Genomic DNA, 15,752 nt, shown 5'->3' on the forward strand with positions numbered 1-15,752 from the left:
CTGTGCTGCAGGGGGATTTGAGCTGGTGAGCTGCATAGCTGTTGTTTGGCTTTGTGGTCGTGCTACATCTTCATAGTGGGTGTCAGTCTGCTGCATGAATGGATTGGAGGGGTTTGAAATGGCTAATGTTGCAGCTGCGGTCTGGCTTCTGGTCCTTGGTCGTGCTTCATGATCAGTGTGGGTTTGGGTCTGCTTTCTGGGTGGATGTGCGGTGGTGACATCCTGTGTGGACCTTGTGAGTGTGGGTCTGGTGTCATTCCTCGTGTTAGGGACTCGTTTGTCATGTATGTATGTGTATATATATATATATATATATGTATATATATGTATGACTATATATGTATGACTATTATGTATGACTATTATTATTATGTATGACATATTATGACTTATTAATAATAATAAGTCATAATATGTATGACTATAACTTGTTGCTGGCAATCCTTATGATTTATATTGATATATTGATCATCAATTGTGTTGTAAATGTTGTACCTTGATGAACGTATCTTTTCTTTTATGTACACTGAGAGCATATGCACCAAGACAAATTCCTTGTGTGTCCAATCACACTTGGCCAATAAAATTCTATTCTATTCTATTCTAATGCAGCGTCCCTGCAGTCAGGTGCTTGCAATTCAGGCTCTCAATAACCGGCTTGAATTTACAAGAGTTGCAGTGTCATATGATCACCATTTGTGACCTTCCCAGGTTGCAAGTTGCAGCCTTAATGATGCCTCACTTAACAACTGTGGTGATTTGCTTAATAACCACAGCAAAAAAAAAAAAATTAGAACCAGTCCTTAAAACTTATTGATTAATATGATCATAATATGTATGATAATAATAATAAGTCATAATATGTATGACTATTATGTATGTATATGTATGTATGACTATATATGTATATGTATATATGTATACATATATATATATACATATATATATATTTGTTTTCTGAGGTTTTCACGGGTGTTTGTATATAGGTCTTTGGTTGTTCGGGTTTTCTCCCGTGTAAAATTGGAAGTGTCTTGGCGACGTTTCGACGAAGTCTCATTCGTCATCTTCAGGCTTCAGCTTCGTGCTTCTGGGAGCAATGTGTGATCGCAGCTGTTTCTTCCTTTTAACTGCTAGTGGGGGTTTGAACTGATTGGGTGGGAGCTTGGCTGTGCTCTGATTGGATGGGGTTTTTTCTGTGCTCTGATTGGCTGGGGGTGTGTCCTGTGTTGGTGGGGGCTTGGTTGTGCTCAGTCTAGTCTGTGCTGCAGGGGGATTTGAGCTGGTGAGCTGCATAGCTGTTGTTTGGCTTTGTGGTCGTGCTACATCTTCATAGTGGGTGTCAGTCTGCTGCATGAATGGATTGGAGGGGTTTGAAATGGCTAATGTTGCAGCTGCGGTCTGGCTTCTGGTCCTTGGTCGTGCTTCATGATCAGTGTGGGTTTGGGTCTGCTTTCTGGGTGGATGTGCGGTGGTGACATCCTGTGTGGATCTTGTGAGTGTGGGTCTGGTGTCATTCCTCGTGTTAGGGACTCGTTTGTCATATATATATATATGTATACATATATGTATATATATGTATATATATGTATGACTATATATGTATGACTATTATGTATGACTATTATTATTATGTATGACATATTATGACTTATTAATAATAATAAGTCATAATATGTATGACTATAACTTGTTGCTGGCAATCCTTATGATTTATATTGATATATTGATCATCAATTGTGTTGTAAATGTTGTACCTTGATGAACGTATCTTTTCTTTTATGTACACTGAGAGCATATGCACCAAGAAAAATTCCTTGTGTGTCCAATCACACTTGGCCAATAAAATTCTATTCTATTCTATTCTAATGCAGCGTCCCTGCAGTCAGGTGCTTGCAATTCAGGCTCTCAATAACCGGCTTGAATTTACAAGAGTTGCAGTGTCATATGATCACCATTTGTGACCTTCCCGGGTTGCAAGTTGCAGCCTTAATGATGCCTCACTTAACAACTGTGGTGATTTGCTTAATAACCACAGCAAAAAAAAAAAAAGGCATAAAATCATGTGCAATCACACGATGCCTGATTTAATGATTACCATGCTTAACAATGAATTTTATGGAGTCGGTTGTGGCTGTGAGCCAATGGCTATTTGGAGCAGCCTTATGAGAACTTTATGTCTCTCATTTTTGTTATTTTGTACTAGCTTGCTCTACCACTGCACCAGTGGTGAAATCCAATTTTTTTTTTTTACTATCGGTTCTGTGGGTGTGGCTTGGTGGGTGTGGCAGGGGAAGGATAGGGCAAAACCCCCATTCCCTCCTCACTCTGGGGGAAGGATATTGCAAAATCTCCATTCCCATCCCACTCTGGGGCCAGCCAGAGGTGGTATTTGCCGGTTCTCCGAACTATTCAAAATTTCTGCTTCCGGTTCTCCAGAACCTGTCTGAACCTGCTGGATTTCACCCCTGCACTGCACTGAGGAGAGGGGAGAAAAGGGTCCAACAGCAGAGGCAATAGGAGCCCCCTGATTCAACTCAGAAGGTCAAGAGGAGAAAGTTTACAATTTAAACGGAAATGTGGATAGGCAAATAGGCAAGCCCTGAAAGCTTTGCCTTACAGTGGGCAATAATCCACTATTGTGTTTAAAACTTCATTGTTGTCTGCAGTAAACTTCTTACACGGCTGAGTTATCTTTGGGAGACATCTGCCATGTCAAGCCAAATCCTGAAAGGGATTAAGAGTGAGGAGAACTGTGATTTATTGCTGAGCCTTGTTGTGAAGTCTAGCCTCAATTGTACCGATGCAGATTTCCCCCCTCAAAAACTGAAGTGTTGGGGGCATTTAAAAGGCAGGGTACTTTTATGGTGGGTGGGAGGACTTCGGAAATGACTATGTTTCCCCCCCACACACACACACACAGTTAACTGGGTCACTGTTAATCAGGTTGCTGGATTCTCCTGGTGAGCCAGTTAACAGAGGGAGTCAGCTGTGATGTGCAAATAGACCCATTGAGTTCTTCCATCAGTCTAAGCAGGTGGGTATCTGCAGGAATTTATTTTGATTTATGGAGGGGAGAACTTGCAATACAGGATGTTACGGTAATTACATATTTGAAATACATTGTTGCCGCACAGCTGCCTATTTTTCTTGTACGGGTGCTTTTTATCTTAGTTTCTATACTGTGACAGAATTACAACGTAGCAGTCTTGGGGATATATATTGGATATTTTTGACAACTTCTCATAAATGTGATAATTTACATTGTGATGTATTCTGAAAATGGTATAATGCTCCCATACAGGGATACAGGAAGCTTCTTATATCAAGTTTATATTACATTTAGTTTATGTTATTAGTTTATATTTGGTGTGCTCTGCGAAACTGAAAACAATAAACTGAGGAAATTATCTTTGCATTAAGTACACCCGCTGTGTGAATACTGCTTGTGGGATATTACTGCAGTTTCCCATTATACTACAGGTAGTGCAGCCATAATTGGGCCCAAAGTTTATGTGTTGCTAAGCAAGATAGCTGTTAAATGAGCTTTGCCCCACTTTGCAAACTTTTGGGTCACTGTTGTTAAGTGAATCATTGCAGTTGTTAAGTTAGTAACATGGTTGTTAAGTGAATCTGGCTTCCCCGTTGACTTTGCTTGTCAGAAGGTCGCAAAAGGGGATCACGTGACCTCCGGGACACTGCAATCGTCATAAATGTGAGTCGGTTGTCAAGCATCCAAATTGCGATCACATGACCATGTGGATGCTGCAATGGTTGTTAAGTGTGAAAGACAATCGTAAGTCACTTTTTTCAGTGAAGCTGTAACTTTGGTCACTAAATGAATGGTTGTAAGTGGAAGACTTCCTGTATTAGGCTGCTAATGAAATCAATTCTGGCCAGGCAGCTGGGCAAACAGAAATCAAACCTGCCCCTTCTAGGTTGGTGTAACGGAGATGCCTTTCACAGATGAAATGAAGGAAGCCTTTCAAACATGCAGAAGTGATCTGCTCTGTTGGCTTACAATTGTGCCTTCATCCAAGTATTCTCCTTTCCCAGAAGCAAGAACCACTACAGACCCAAGGTATGCTATACTTGCTGTGAGTTTAATTAACCTCTCACGACAGTTGCAAAAAGAAAGCAATTAATCTATCAAGTGACAGGGAGTCTGGCACTTCCTTATTCAAGGATTTGGTCAGGTTCTCTCTCTGCAGATGGTGCTTTATTTATTTATTTATTTATTTATTTAATCACATTTCTATACCGCCCTATCTCCCAAGGGACTCAGGGCGGTTTACAGCCTATTAAAAACACAAAAACACAGATATAAATACAAAATAAAACACTAATTAAAAAACTTATTAAATAAGGCCAAATTTAAAATTATAATTAAAATACAAAAACCCCATTAAAAGCTAAATTAAAATTAACATCCTAGCCCAGTCCTGCGCAAATAAATAGATGTATCTTAAGCTCGCGGCGAAAGGTTCGAAGGTTGGGAAGTTGACGGAATCCTGGGGGAAGTTCGTTCCAGAGGGTGGGAGCCCCCACAGAGAAGGCCCTTCCCCTGGGGGTCGCCAGTCGGCACTGCCTGGCGGACAGCACCCCAAGGAGTCCCTCTCTGTGAGAGCGCACGGGTCGGTGGGAGGCAGTCGGTGGCAGCAGACGGTCCCGTAAGCTTAAGTCTCATTGGAAGCAACCGCCAGAGCCCTAGTGCAATTAGTGAGGGTTTTTTAAAAAATATTATTTACGGGTGCCTTTGATAGGAAGCGTAAATGGAGGTAGGCTTTTGGAAACCAAAGATGCACACTGGAACGTGTTCCTATGCTTGGAACATTTTTAAGACTCTACGAGGTTTGGCAGTTCAATCGTTATCTGAGCCCTCCAATTTTTTCATACATCAGATGTCAAATGCTTGCATAAAACAACAGTCACCATTTCTGCCTGAAAGTTAGGTTTACTTCTTCCAGGGCTTGCATTACTGAAGACCACCTCTAAAATTGCTCAGCACAATAAGGCCATTATTTCCAACCGTCAAGCACAGATACAGCCTTCACACAGGTTAAATAAGTCCATTGCCAAACGTATGTGTTCAAAAATGGCTTTTTTTAAGCTGACGCTCACTGAACTGTCATTCTCATTCATTCTTGAATCTCCAGGCAGCCCAGTGCTTTTGTGTGAACATTTGGGTTTTGTTCCTGCTCTTCCATTTTAAATCATGCTCATTCATAAAATGGCTCCATTATCTTGAGTGGTGAAAGTATTATCAAACTTTCACCAGAACGTAACATGCAACTACCATCTTATGGAATTGTCAGATGCAGGGGTGGGCTTCAAAAATTTTAGCAAGGGGTTCTCTGCCCGGTTGCTGGATGGGTACTGACTAGTCAGCCTCCTGCACCACGGTGACGGAGGGGCATTTTTGCCCTCCCCGGGCTCCAGAGACTTTCCTTGAGCCTCCGGGAGGGCGAAAATGGCTTCCCCAGGCTCCAGAGGCCCTCTTCCCAAACTTCCCAAACTTCCGGTAGATCCGTTTTTCACTGTCCCCAACCTCCGTCCGTGCCCTGCACTTACCTGCATCGAAAATGGGACTCCTGGGAGGGGCAGGGTGGTGTGGGTGAGGCCAGCCAGTGGGATTTGAGAGTTCTCCGAACTGCACAGAATCTTAGCTAGAGGTTCTCCCAAACCCCTGTGAACCCCCAGCAGCCCACCCCGGTCAGATGACTAATCAGTAATCCTAAATAACACAGGGTTTGGACAGCCACTCTTTTCACTGCTTTGAGGCTACTGTCAGCCTTACCAGATAGGGTAGACAGACCAAATTATCTAATTCTCCTTTAATGTAAGGCTACACTAACAGAATCTTCCAAATCTAAAAGGACAATTTTCTCCCCCCTCACACACACACACACACTCCATCCCCTGTAGAGCCTGAAAAACTAGGGAGGGTCTCTTCTGAGCATCTTGCCCCCACTCATTAGCCAGCTGCAGGCTATACTTTTATCTGATTGTTCCCTAGGCCAGGGGTCAGCAACCCACGGTTCTGAAGCCGCATGTGCTGCAACTCCCTGTCACTCAAAATATGAGTCACAACCACCAATGTGTGACATGTGCTGGCACGCGATTTATTGAGCTTTTCGACTCCCGGTAGGCTAACCATGAATAAATCCAAGAAAATAAAAGTTTCAGAAGAACATTTAATTCAACTACATATGATAGTTTTGTGGCCGCTCAGGAAATAGTCAGGCACGGGAAGAGTTTTGTGGTTCCCGGTGTTTTCTTTTCTTTGGAAAATGAGTCCAAATAGTTCTTTGAATGTTTAAGGCTGCCGACCCCTGCCCTAGGCAAATCTCTTTTGTCCTGTCTCCCAAGGATTTTCCTGCGCATCATCACAGCTACAAATTGTTTGCAACAAGCAGCTCAGCCCTATAGGGAAAAGCAGTACTCCTCTGTGCTGGCACAAGAACTCAGGAATCGGGCTGTTCATGTAAGTACAAGTTTATTTCATGCCATCTCTAAACAAGAATCTGAACTAAAGGTCAAGGCAAATTGGCAACAGATAAGAATCAACAGAATTGGGGGTGGGGGCTAGACATAGTTACCATTTGGGCATGAAAGTCTTCAAACTGACAAAGTACTTGACCCTCTCCTTTGGGCTCAGTCTGGTCATCTCTTGCATCTGCCGAGCACACAAAAAGAAATGTCCTGAGAATTCACATTTTTTTCTTCTCTGTGTTTTTTTGCACAGCAAACTTCTGACAGCAATAAGGAGGATATGACTAAGACTGTACAAACAGCTCTTCCTTATTGTTAGTAACATAGTAACAGAATCTGTCTTACATAAATCTGTGACATCTTTTTGGCTAAAAAAAGGGAAGAAGCCTAAAAAAAATCCTACCTAGCACTATCAACTGTCTTGGCAATCTTTGTTACACCACGGGGAAAAAAATTAATCAAAACAGACAATGAATGAACTATTCATTTTCCCCACGATTAAAGCTTTCCACTCAAATCTTTCCTTATGCTTTAATCCAGCGTGTCCAACTTTTTTTTTTAATTATTTACATTTATATCCCGCCCTTCTCCGAAGACTCAGGGCGGCTTACAGTGTGTAAGGCAATAGTCTCATTCTATTTGTATATTTACAAAGTCAACTTATTGCCCCCCCAACAATCTGGGTCCTCATTTTACCTACCTTATAAAGGATGGAAGGCTGAGTCAACCTTGGGCCTGGTGGGACTAGAACCTGCAGTAATTGCAGGCAGCTGTGTTTTAATAACAGGCTTCTTACAGCCTGAGCCCCATAGTTGGCTGGGAATTCCGGGAGCTGAATTTCATTGGTCTTAAAGTTACCAAGGTTGGACATCCCTGCTTTAATCTTTCTCATCCTTAAAAATCTTTTATTTCATTAGTGTAAAGTAAGAATTAGAAATATTAGAAACTGATCTTGCCAATCAAGTCTCCAATCAATCATATTCTTAGCTAAGTAGAAACAGTTACCAGAGCCTTTTTAGAGAAAAATATTTATTGGCTGGAACTAAACAGCCTGATTTTTCTCTACTGCACTTCAGCTCACTGTGCACGTGGTCATAGGTGGGGGTATTGAATCGTACAGCAGGATGTCAGTGTCCCAGCAACAAGGGGAATTATTATATTGTATGTACATGTGTACACAGACACATCCTTTGTTCCATACTTCCGTTTTTTCAGCACTGAATGCCAAAGAGAAAGAGTCATCTTGAGATACTTATCATACCAGTATTAAAGGCTTATCAGGTTCTCATGAAGTAAAGCCTTTCGCCTTAGAGTAATAATTTACTGGACTTGCCTTTCACTGGTGGGCACTAATTGTGCTAAAAATCTTTGTGTTTCTCTTCTCAGCCTAGGAAAAAGAAAGAAAAATATACTGTTCCCTTTTCTTTTTTCTGTATAACAACTTACAAATGATTCCCAAACTTCTGAAGTAAAAACTTGGTTTTGGTTTTCTTATTTGCTAAATTTCCCAAGGAAGATATAAAAATGGCCTTCAACCAGGGGTGCTATTCAGCAGGTTCTGGAGAACTGGTAGTGGAAATTTTGAGCAATTCTGAGAACCGATAGCAGAAAGGTTGAGTAGTTCGGAGAACTGGCAAATACCACCTCTGGCTGGCCCCAGAGTGGGGTGGGAATGGAGATTTTGCAATATCCTTCCCCTGCCAGGCCCACAGAACTGGTAGTAAAAAAAATGGATTTCAACACTGCCTTCAACATAGAAATCTCCCTTTTTCATACAGAGAAGACTGTGTCAACCAACACCTCTCCTCGTTCTCTGTCTCATTTCTTCTTATTTAGAGAAAAACTAGGATCCTTGCTTCCTTTAGGCTCTTTCTCTCTCTTACTTTTATCCAGAAGAGAAGATATTCTTGTTCAAATGAGCACCTCTTCTCTCTTTCTCACTTCTACAATCCCACAGAAGCTACTTCAGATTGCATTCAAACCAAACCAACAGCCAAGGACAGGTAAACATTTTTCCCCTTTCCAAAATGATCTACAATAGGGATCTCCAATCTTGACAACTTTAAGATTTGCGGACTTCAGCTCCCAGAATTCCTCAGCCAGCAAAGCTGGGAGTTGAAGTCCGCAAGTCTTAAAGCTGCCAAGGTTGGAGACCCCTGATCTAGAAACTAAGTACCGTATATACTCGAATATAAGCCGATCCGAGTATAAGCCGAGGTCCCCAATTTTACCCCAAAAAACTGGGGTAAACTGGGGACTCGAGTATAAGCCGAGGGAGGGAAATGAGGCAGCTACCGGTCAGGGAAAGCCTCCCTCCCTCAGCCGAGAAGGCTGGCGGCTCCCCCGCCCCGCCCTCTCACTGCACCGGCAGGGCTTCCCCGCGCTAATGCAAAAGCCCGCCAAGTTTGCACCATCCGGTATAATGTGAAAAAAAGAAGAAAAAAAAAAACTCGAGTATAAGCCGTATATACTCGAGTATAAGCCGAGGGGACGTTTTTCAGCACAAAAAACGTGCTGAAAAACTCGGCTTATACTCGAGTATATACGGTAATCGCCTCCCTGTATACATTCTTTTCTTGAATTTTCTTTATGAACTGAACAACATCCATTTCCTTCTTTGAAAGCTTATTTTGTGCACTTGCCTTGCTACTTTCTGCCAATTTAATGCAACTAATCACTGTTGCTTAATCGCTCTATTTATCTATATTACCAAGATTTCTACCTTAGCCTTGAAACCACTAGCTCAGGTCTCTGGGTTAGACTGCAAAATATTAACTCAAACCATTCAATAAGTGATAATTTGATTGCCTTGTACAGCCTTAAACCATATTGATTGGTTATTAATTATACCTTTATTTTTGGACTTCTTACCTTTGTTTAATTACCATTGTCAGCCCTTCACGGTAGGCTACATCAGGAATTACACCAGAACTACTAAAACTTCATTTTATGTGTAGAGTGCAAGGTTACCTTGAAAGCTGTCCTGAATTCCCCTGTTGCACTTTACAGAATCCAGGTGAGGTTATCTTATCTTTCAACTGCAAACACCTCCTGTATATCATGGCCAACCGTATCTCTGTTTTTCTGCATATTTATAGTGTTAAGGTCCCAAAAGTACTGATTCTGTGGGGAACATCAGTTCATTGCACTACCATCATGTCTGCCCAAAAGAAAACAGGTGACACAAGTACATATTATTCAACCTACATTTTAGCCCTTCTTTCTTTCCTAGAATTTATAACTCTTTGGGGTTTTGTTTTGTTTTTTGCTTATGTTCTACAACTCAAGTCCAAAAAATCAGGCCAGCCTCATTCAGATCTATTGCATCTCTCCCTTTTTTTAGTTTCTTTATTTCATTTCATTCATTTTTGTCTCTGGCATTCTAAACTACACACTTTCCCCACCAGATGGACCTTTAAATATTGACCTCTGTCTGTCCCCATCTATTACTTTTATTCTCTATTATGGCTAATTCGGTTACTTATTTTACTTTGTGTAGTTTGTACTTTGTTTCAATTTATCATGAAGAATGGCACACAAATATTAAGTATCTAAATAAAAAACTTTGTTAATCCTTTTTATCCTTTTTATTAAATTTACACCCATATATACAAATCAGCATAGAAATATTTCACGCAACTTTCTCTTTAGAATCCTTGGTGCTTTCTAAACTTGGCAGTTTGCTTGCAGGCATTTCAGTATGTGATGATTTACCTAGATGGGTAATGAAACTTCTGCAAGTCAATCACAAAGCTGAGAGAGCACCAAGGTCTCCACAGTTCAGCCTTGAGCAACATATATTTTCTTTTCTTTTTTATATTTCATTTTGTCACAACAGTATACACAAACATCAACATAAGAAAATCAACACATTATAAAAGATATATATATATATATATATATATATATATATATATATATATATATATATATATATATATATATATATATATATATATATATATATATGTAGGTCTTTGGTTGTTTGGGTTTTCTCTCGTGTAAAATTGGAAGTGTCTTGGCGACATTTCGATGAAGTCTCATTCGTCATCTTCAGGCTTCAGCTTCGTGCTTCTGGGAGCAATGTGTGATCGCAGCTATATATATATATGATTGTATATATATATATATATATATATATATATATATATATATATATATATATATATATATATATTTGTTTTCTGAGGTTTTCACGGGTGTTTGTATATAGGTCTTTGGTTGTTGGGTTTTCTCCGTGTAAAATTGGAAGTGTCTTGGCGACGTTTCGTGAAGTCTCATTCGTCATCTTCAGGCTTCAACCGTGCTTCTGGGAGCAATGTGTGATCGCAGCTGTTTCTTCCTTTTAACTGCTAGTGGGGTTTGAACTGATTGGGTGGGAGCTTGGCTGTGCTCTGATTGGATGGGGTTTTCTGTGCTCTGATTGGCTGGGGTGTGTCCTGTGTTGGTGGGGGCTTGGTTGTGCTCAGTCTAGTCTGTGCTGCAGGTGGATTTGAGCTGGTGAGCTGCATAGCTGTTGTTTGGCTTTGTGGTCGTGCTACATCTTCATAGTGGGTGTCAGTCTGCTGCATGTATGGATTGGAGGGGTTTGAAATGGCTAATGTTGCAGCTGCGGTCTGGCTTCTGGTCCTTGGTCGTGCTTCATGATCAGTGTGGGTTTGGGTCTGCTTTCTGGGTGGATGTGCGGTGGTGACATCCTGTGTGGATCTTGTGAGTGTGGGTCTGGTGTCATTCCTCGTGTTAGGGACTCATTTGTCAATAAGGGCGGGTTTCCAAATGGCTGGTAGGCGGGAGGTGTCATCTCGTTTGTTCATGCTGTGTGGGCGTTTTTCTATCTCAATGGCTTCTCTGATTATTCTGTTGTTAAAGTGTTCAGTTTTGGCGATAGTTCTGGTCTTTTTAAAGTCAATATCATGTCCTGTGACTTTAAAGTGTTGGACCAGGGAAGAAGTTGGTTCCTCTTTTTTGAATGAGTTCTTGTGTTCTTCAATGCATGCACTGTATATATAAGCAAAAGTATGCAACAACTATGTTAACTTCTATTGGAATCTTCTCTTTCTTGGATAGATATATGGAGCACCTGCCTTGTTCTTTAAATGGCTGTGGAGAATTCTGGAACATTTTTAGCCAAGAGTCTGATCGTGCTTCTTCTCCTGTTGACCAACCCAACAGGAGTGCCACATTGTCCCAAAGGTGCTTTTTTAGGAGGCAACTGGACATCCTTGTTTTATCTTTGAAGAAGTTTTGTTTCTCATCCAAGAAGCTGCTTCAGCTTTGACAGGATAGTGGGGAATGGAAGGATTTATATTCTTTGCAGACAGCTGGTCATTTGCATCCTTTTAGAGGGTCACTGAAGCACTTGGAGGTTTATCTGTGTCTCCAGGGTCTCTGAAAATCCATTCCTACTCCCACACCATTCAAAGGGTACTCACCCCAAACTGTACAGCTAAAAGTCTTCAAAGAAAAAACAGGGAAGTCCTGAAAAAACACTTTTGGGACAACCATGACCTGGATGACTGAGAATCTCTACAGACTTTGAGTGTCACATTGCTTTCCTGCTGTGCCTTGGTGTTTTTGCAACTCTCCTGGATGCCAGAACATGACCCTGATTCACTGAGGGACTTCTGTCCAAGAGGCAAGACACATGGCCAACACAAGGCCCTCTTGAATATCCCATGAAAGTTCACTGACTCCTTTACTGCATACTTTTAGCAGCCACCTGCAAAGGTAGTAGTTTAAGAGAAGAGATGTTCTCCCAGCTATAGCTGCACTGAAGTCAGCTCCTGAAGTTTCCTCTTACTGAAGTCACCTGGGGAAATATGCTTCAGTCTCAACCACCTGGCCTCATTAACCTAGCAGGAGAAAAAAAAATAAAAGATCGACCTGAGCAGCTAGAAACTGCTCACCAGCACAGATGACACTCACAGTAGAACAGATACTCCATTCAACTGCCTTTTATTTTGTTTAATTATTAATCAAATTTACACACCCTTCGCAATGAAGGCAACTTTGGGTAGTGCACAATGGACATTTTCCTGACAGCTGGCATCTGGAACAGAATATGCAATCTAGTTGCAATGGTGAAGCCATTAATACAAACAAATTCTTTACTAAATTTTGAGGAACAGAATACGGACTAGATCTGATACCTCATAGTACAAACTCTGATAACAACATGCAGAGGGAGATATGCTCTCCACACATTTGGGACTTCTGTCAATTTTACCTGTTCATTGGCAAGGGATAATGGCAGTGGTCGGTTGCTACCGGTTCTCCCCAGTTCGGGAGAGCCGGTAGCGGAGATGTTGATGTGACAGCAAGCTGGTTTGCTCTGACCATCATCTAGGCTCTCCCACCCGCCCCTGCTCTATACCTAGCTTTATTCCTTCGTTTTTAGCCCAGCTGAAAGGATGGCAGAGCGGATTGCATTGCCTCAACTGTTGAGCAATTCAATGCACTTGCGTGAAGCGAATCAGTGGTAACACCGGTTAGAAGTGGGTACTATGGTCCATAACTTCTGGAGAGGCCTCCAAAAGACATAATACTGTATGAACACTTGTGAATGTTGTTCAGAGTTTAACATTCACCAGCTACAAAATCACCACACTTCTCTAAGACAATGGATAGAAATTGCTTGGACTACCAAAAACATTAAGTTTGACCTACTACCTTCATTTCAGCTTCCTATTTCTGCAGCAAATTTACTTCCTATTTCTGTTCCCATTTACTACATTTACAAGTAGTGCAAAGTCTGATAGCCAGACTGGCTTGGGATTTGAACTAGAACTTAGAACTTTTGCGGTAGAAGGCACAAAACAGAGAAAGCTGTTTTTGTGAGATATTATATGAAAAGAAATATACATCAGCCCCTGGTATTCTTTGGGGGGGGACGACTGAGGAGACCATGAAACCAAAGAAAGTTTGATTATTCTTTAAACAAACTTTTTTTACCCTTCTTGAAGCAAAGCATCCAAGGTAAAAATTACACTCAGATTGATTGGCTATATAAGATACATCTCTATTTTTAAGGTTAATAATAAAACAGCCACACGGAGCTGTCCAAACAGTAGTTTTAGCAAACATTTACATCAAGATAACTCTGTTTCACCTTTACCTCAAAAAACTTAAGTATGCAATGTGTATCACGAGGTGTTTTCTGGGCATGGACATTCAAAGCAAGTGCTGAAAGATGGAATCACTTTTGAACTACAGCTCTCTCAGGGAATACATAGTTGGTTGTAGGGCAACCCAGGGCTCTGTTTTAGGCCCAGTACAACATCTTCATCAATGATTCGGATGAGGGGATAGATGGGAAACTCATTAAATTGGAAGATGACACTAAGCTGACAGGACTATTTATTTATTTATTTATTTATTTATTTATTTATTTATTTTATTCATATTTGTATACCGCCCTATCTCCCGAAGGACTAGCCAATACTCCAGAAGATAAGTTTAAGATACAGAAGGATCTTGACAGACTTGAACATTGGGCACTATCTACCAAAATAAAATTCAATGGTGAAAAAAATAAGGCTCTACATTTAGGCAAGCAAAAACAAACGCACAGGTATAGTAGGTGGTACCTGGCTCAATAGTGGTTACTGTGAGAGGGATCTTGGAGTCACCTAAATATCAGCCAGCAGTGGGTTGCAGCAACCAAAAAAAGCCAACACAGTTCTAGGCTGCTTAATTAATGTGCCTTGGTAAGACCACACTTGGGTTGTTGCTGTGGAAAAATAGGAGGCAGAGGAAGAAGCATTAGGTATCTTCATCTCCTTGAGATTTATTTTATTTTATTTTATTTTATTTTGTTTTATTATGTATTTTATTTATTATTTTATTTTATTTTAATTTATTATTATTATTTTATTTCATTTTATTATTTAATTTGTTAAATTTATTTGCCATCTAACTCACCACGAGGTGACCAGAAATAATAAAGACAGATAAAAATATTTTTAAAAAGGCTTCTGGAGATCTGTATGTCATAGATGCAGCATGCAGAACTGACTTGTTATGAAAATGATATATGTGGTGGAATATAGCCCAGTCACAGGTGTATGGGGCTGCTTCTCAGAGGGCAAAAACACAGTGGAGCTTGGAAAATCTGGTAGGCAGGGAGAAAAAAGGTGCAACCACCCTAGCAATTCACAAAGTATATCTAATTGTTATCCAGATAGTTGCTTTCGTCTGGCAAGATTCTGTTTGTAAGATAACAATTTAAAAAAAAACTATTGAGAAGTAACTCCACATGTTGTTCTTGGTTCTTTGGGCCTGACATTAGTTTTTAATGGCTTTTTCTCAAGTAACATGTTTAGTTTTTCAGAACAGTGACAGTTTTTCAGAAGAGTGAAATTAATTTCTGTAAAATGCTACATTGGTTTCTAGCTTGCTAGATGCAAGTTTTATGCAATTGTTTCAAAACTATATGTACCGGTAGTCTCAAATGGTATTTCTCATTTTAATTAGTCCTGATTTACAGCAGGTGGCACCACCTAGCTGACCTTGGCCCATCCTGAAATACATTGGGGGTCACTGAATTAAGCATTTGAATGGGAGGCTACTAGAAAATCCAAGGGCTCTAGACCATGGGTCCCCAACCTTGGCAACTTTAAGCCTGAAAGACTTCAACTCCCAGAATTCCCTAGCCAGCAGGCTGGGAGAAGACTTTGGCAACCACCTTCCATGTCCTTTACAGAATTGGGCCCATAAAGTTACTGTAGTAGTAAACTCAAGGAATTTTTAGTTTTAATCTAGTTCTGAAAATTAGGGCAAGGATTTTTAATTTTTAATAAAAACATGATTCTTCGGGTAATTCCAGTCTGATATTTTACATAGACTTTTGTTTTGGAATTTATCCCAGCAGGAACTTGCCCATGTTTTTTCACAATGAATTTAGTGTATTTTCCATTTAGGTACACACAACTTCATGGACAAAAATGTGTATTAAATCTCTCCAATGTTAGGTCCCTAATCTAGTCATCAAATTATACAACGGGACCTATATACAAATTTCAGTGGCAGAAATAGAAGATAAATACTAGGGTAATTTGAGAGGGCAAAGTGACCGCATATATACAATCCTATTTGCAATTTTCCTTTGATATTTTTTATGTTCTTGAACTCTTGAACTGATTTCATTGGAATTTTCCTGCTGAATCTATAAATGAGTAATTTTTCTAATGAAATGTCTTTAAATATCTTTAGAGATGAAGAATATCTCCAAAGCTATAATCTTATGTAGTATCTCTGAAGATACA

General features: G+C 40.4%; 1 protein-coding gene across 4 annotated transcripts in view; it reads left to right on the forward strand.

Annotated features, from left to right (window-relative positions):
- Window positions 1-3,935: 3,935 nt before the first annotated feature.
- ABCC3 (ATP binding cassette subfamily C member 3) overlaps window positions 3,936-15,752 on the forward strand; it is a 104,298-nt gene continuing 92,481 nt past the window's right edge. For all 4 annotated transcript variants that reach the window (XR_009153073.1, XR_009153074.1, XR_009153075.1 and 1 more), the window contains exons 1-2: window positions 3,936-4,078; window positions 6,367-6,481. Coding sequence is in view for 1 of the 4 variants with exons in the window: in XM_058165737.1 (XP_058021720.1) it covers window positions 3,951-4,078; window positions 6,367-6,481 (243 nt within the window). In the remaining 3 variants the exon portion in view is untranslated. The remainder of the gene's footprint in view (window positions 4,079-6,366; window positions 6,482-15,752) is intronic.

This window comes from Ahaetulla prasina, chromosome 2 (genome assembly GCF_028640845.1).
Source record: "Ahaetulla prasina isolate Xishuangbanna chromosome 2, ASM2864084v1, whole genome shotgun sequence".
Taxonomy (NCBI): domain Eukaryota; kingdom Metazoa; phylum Chordata; class Lepidosauria; order Squamata; family Colubridae; genus Ahaetulla; species Ahaetulla prasina.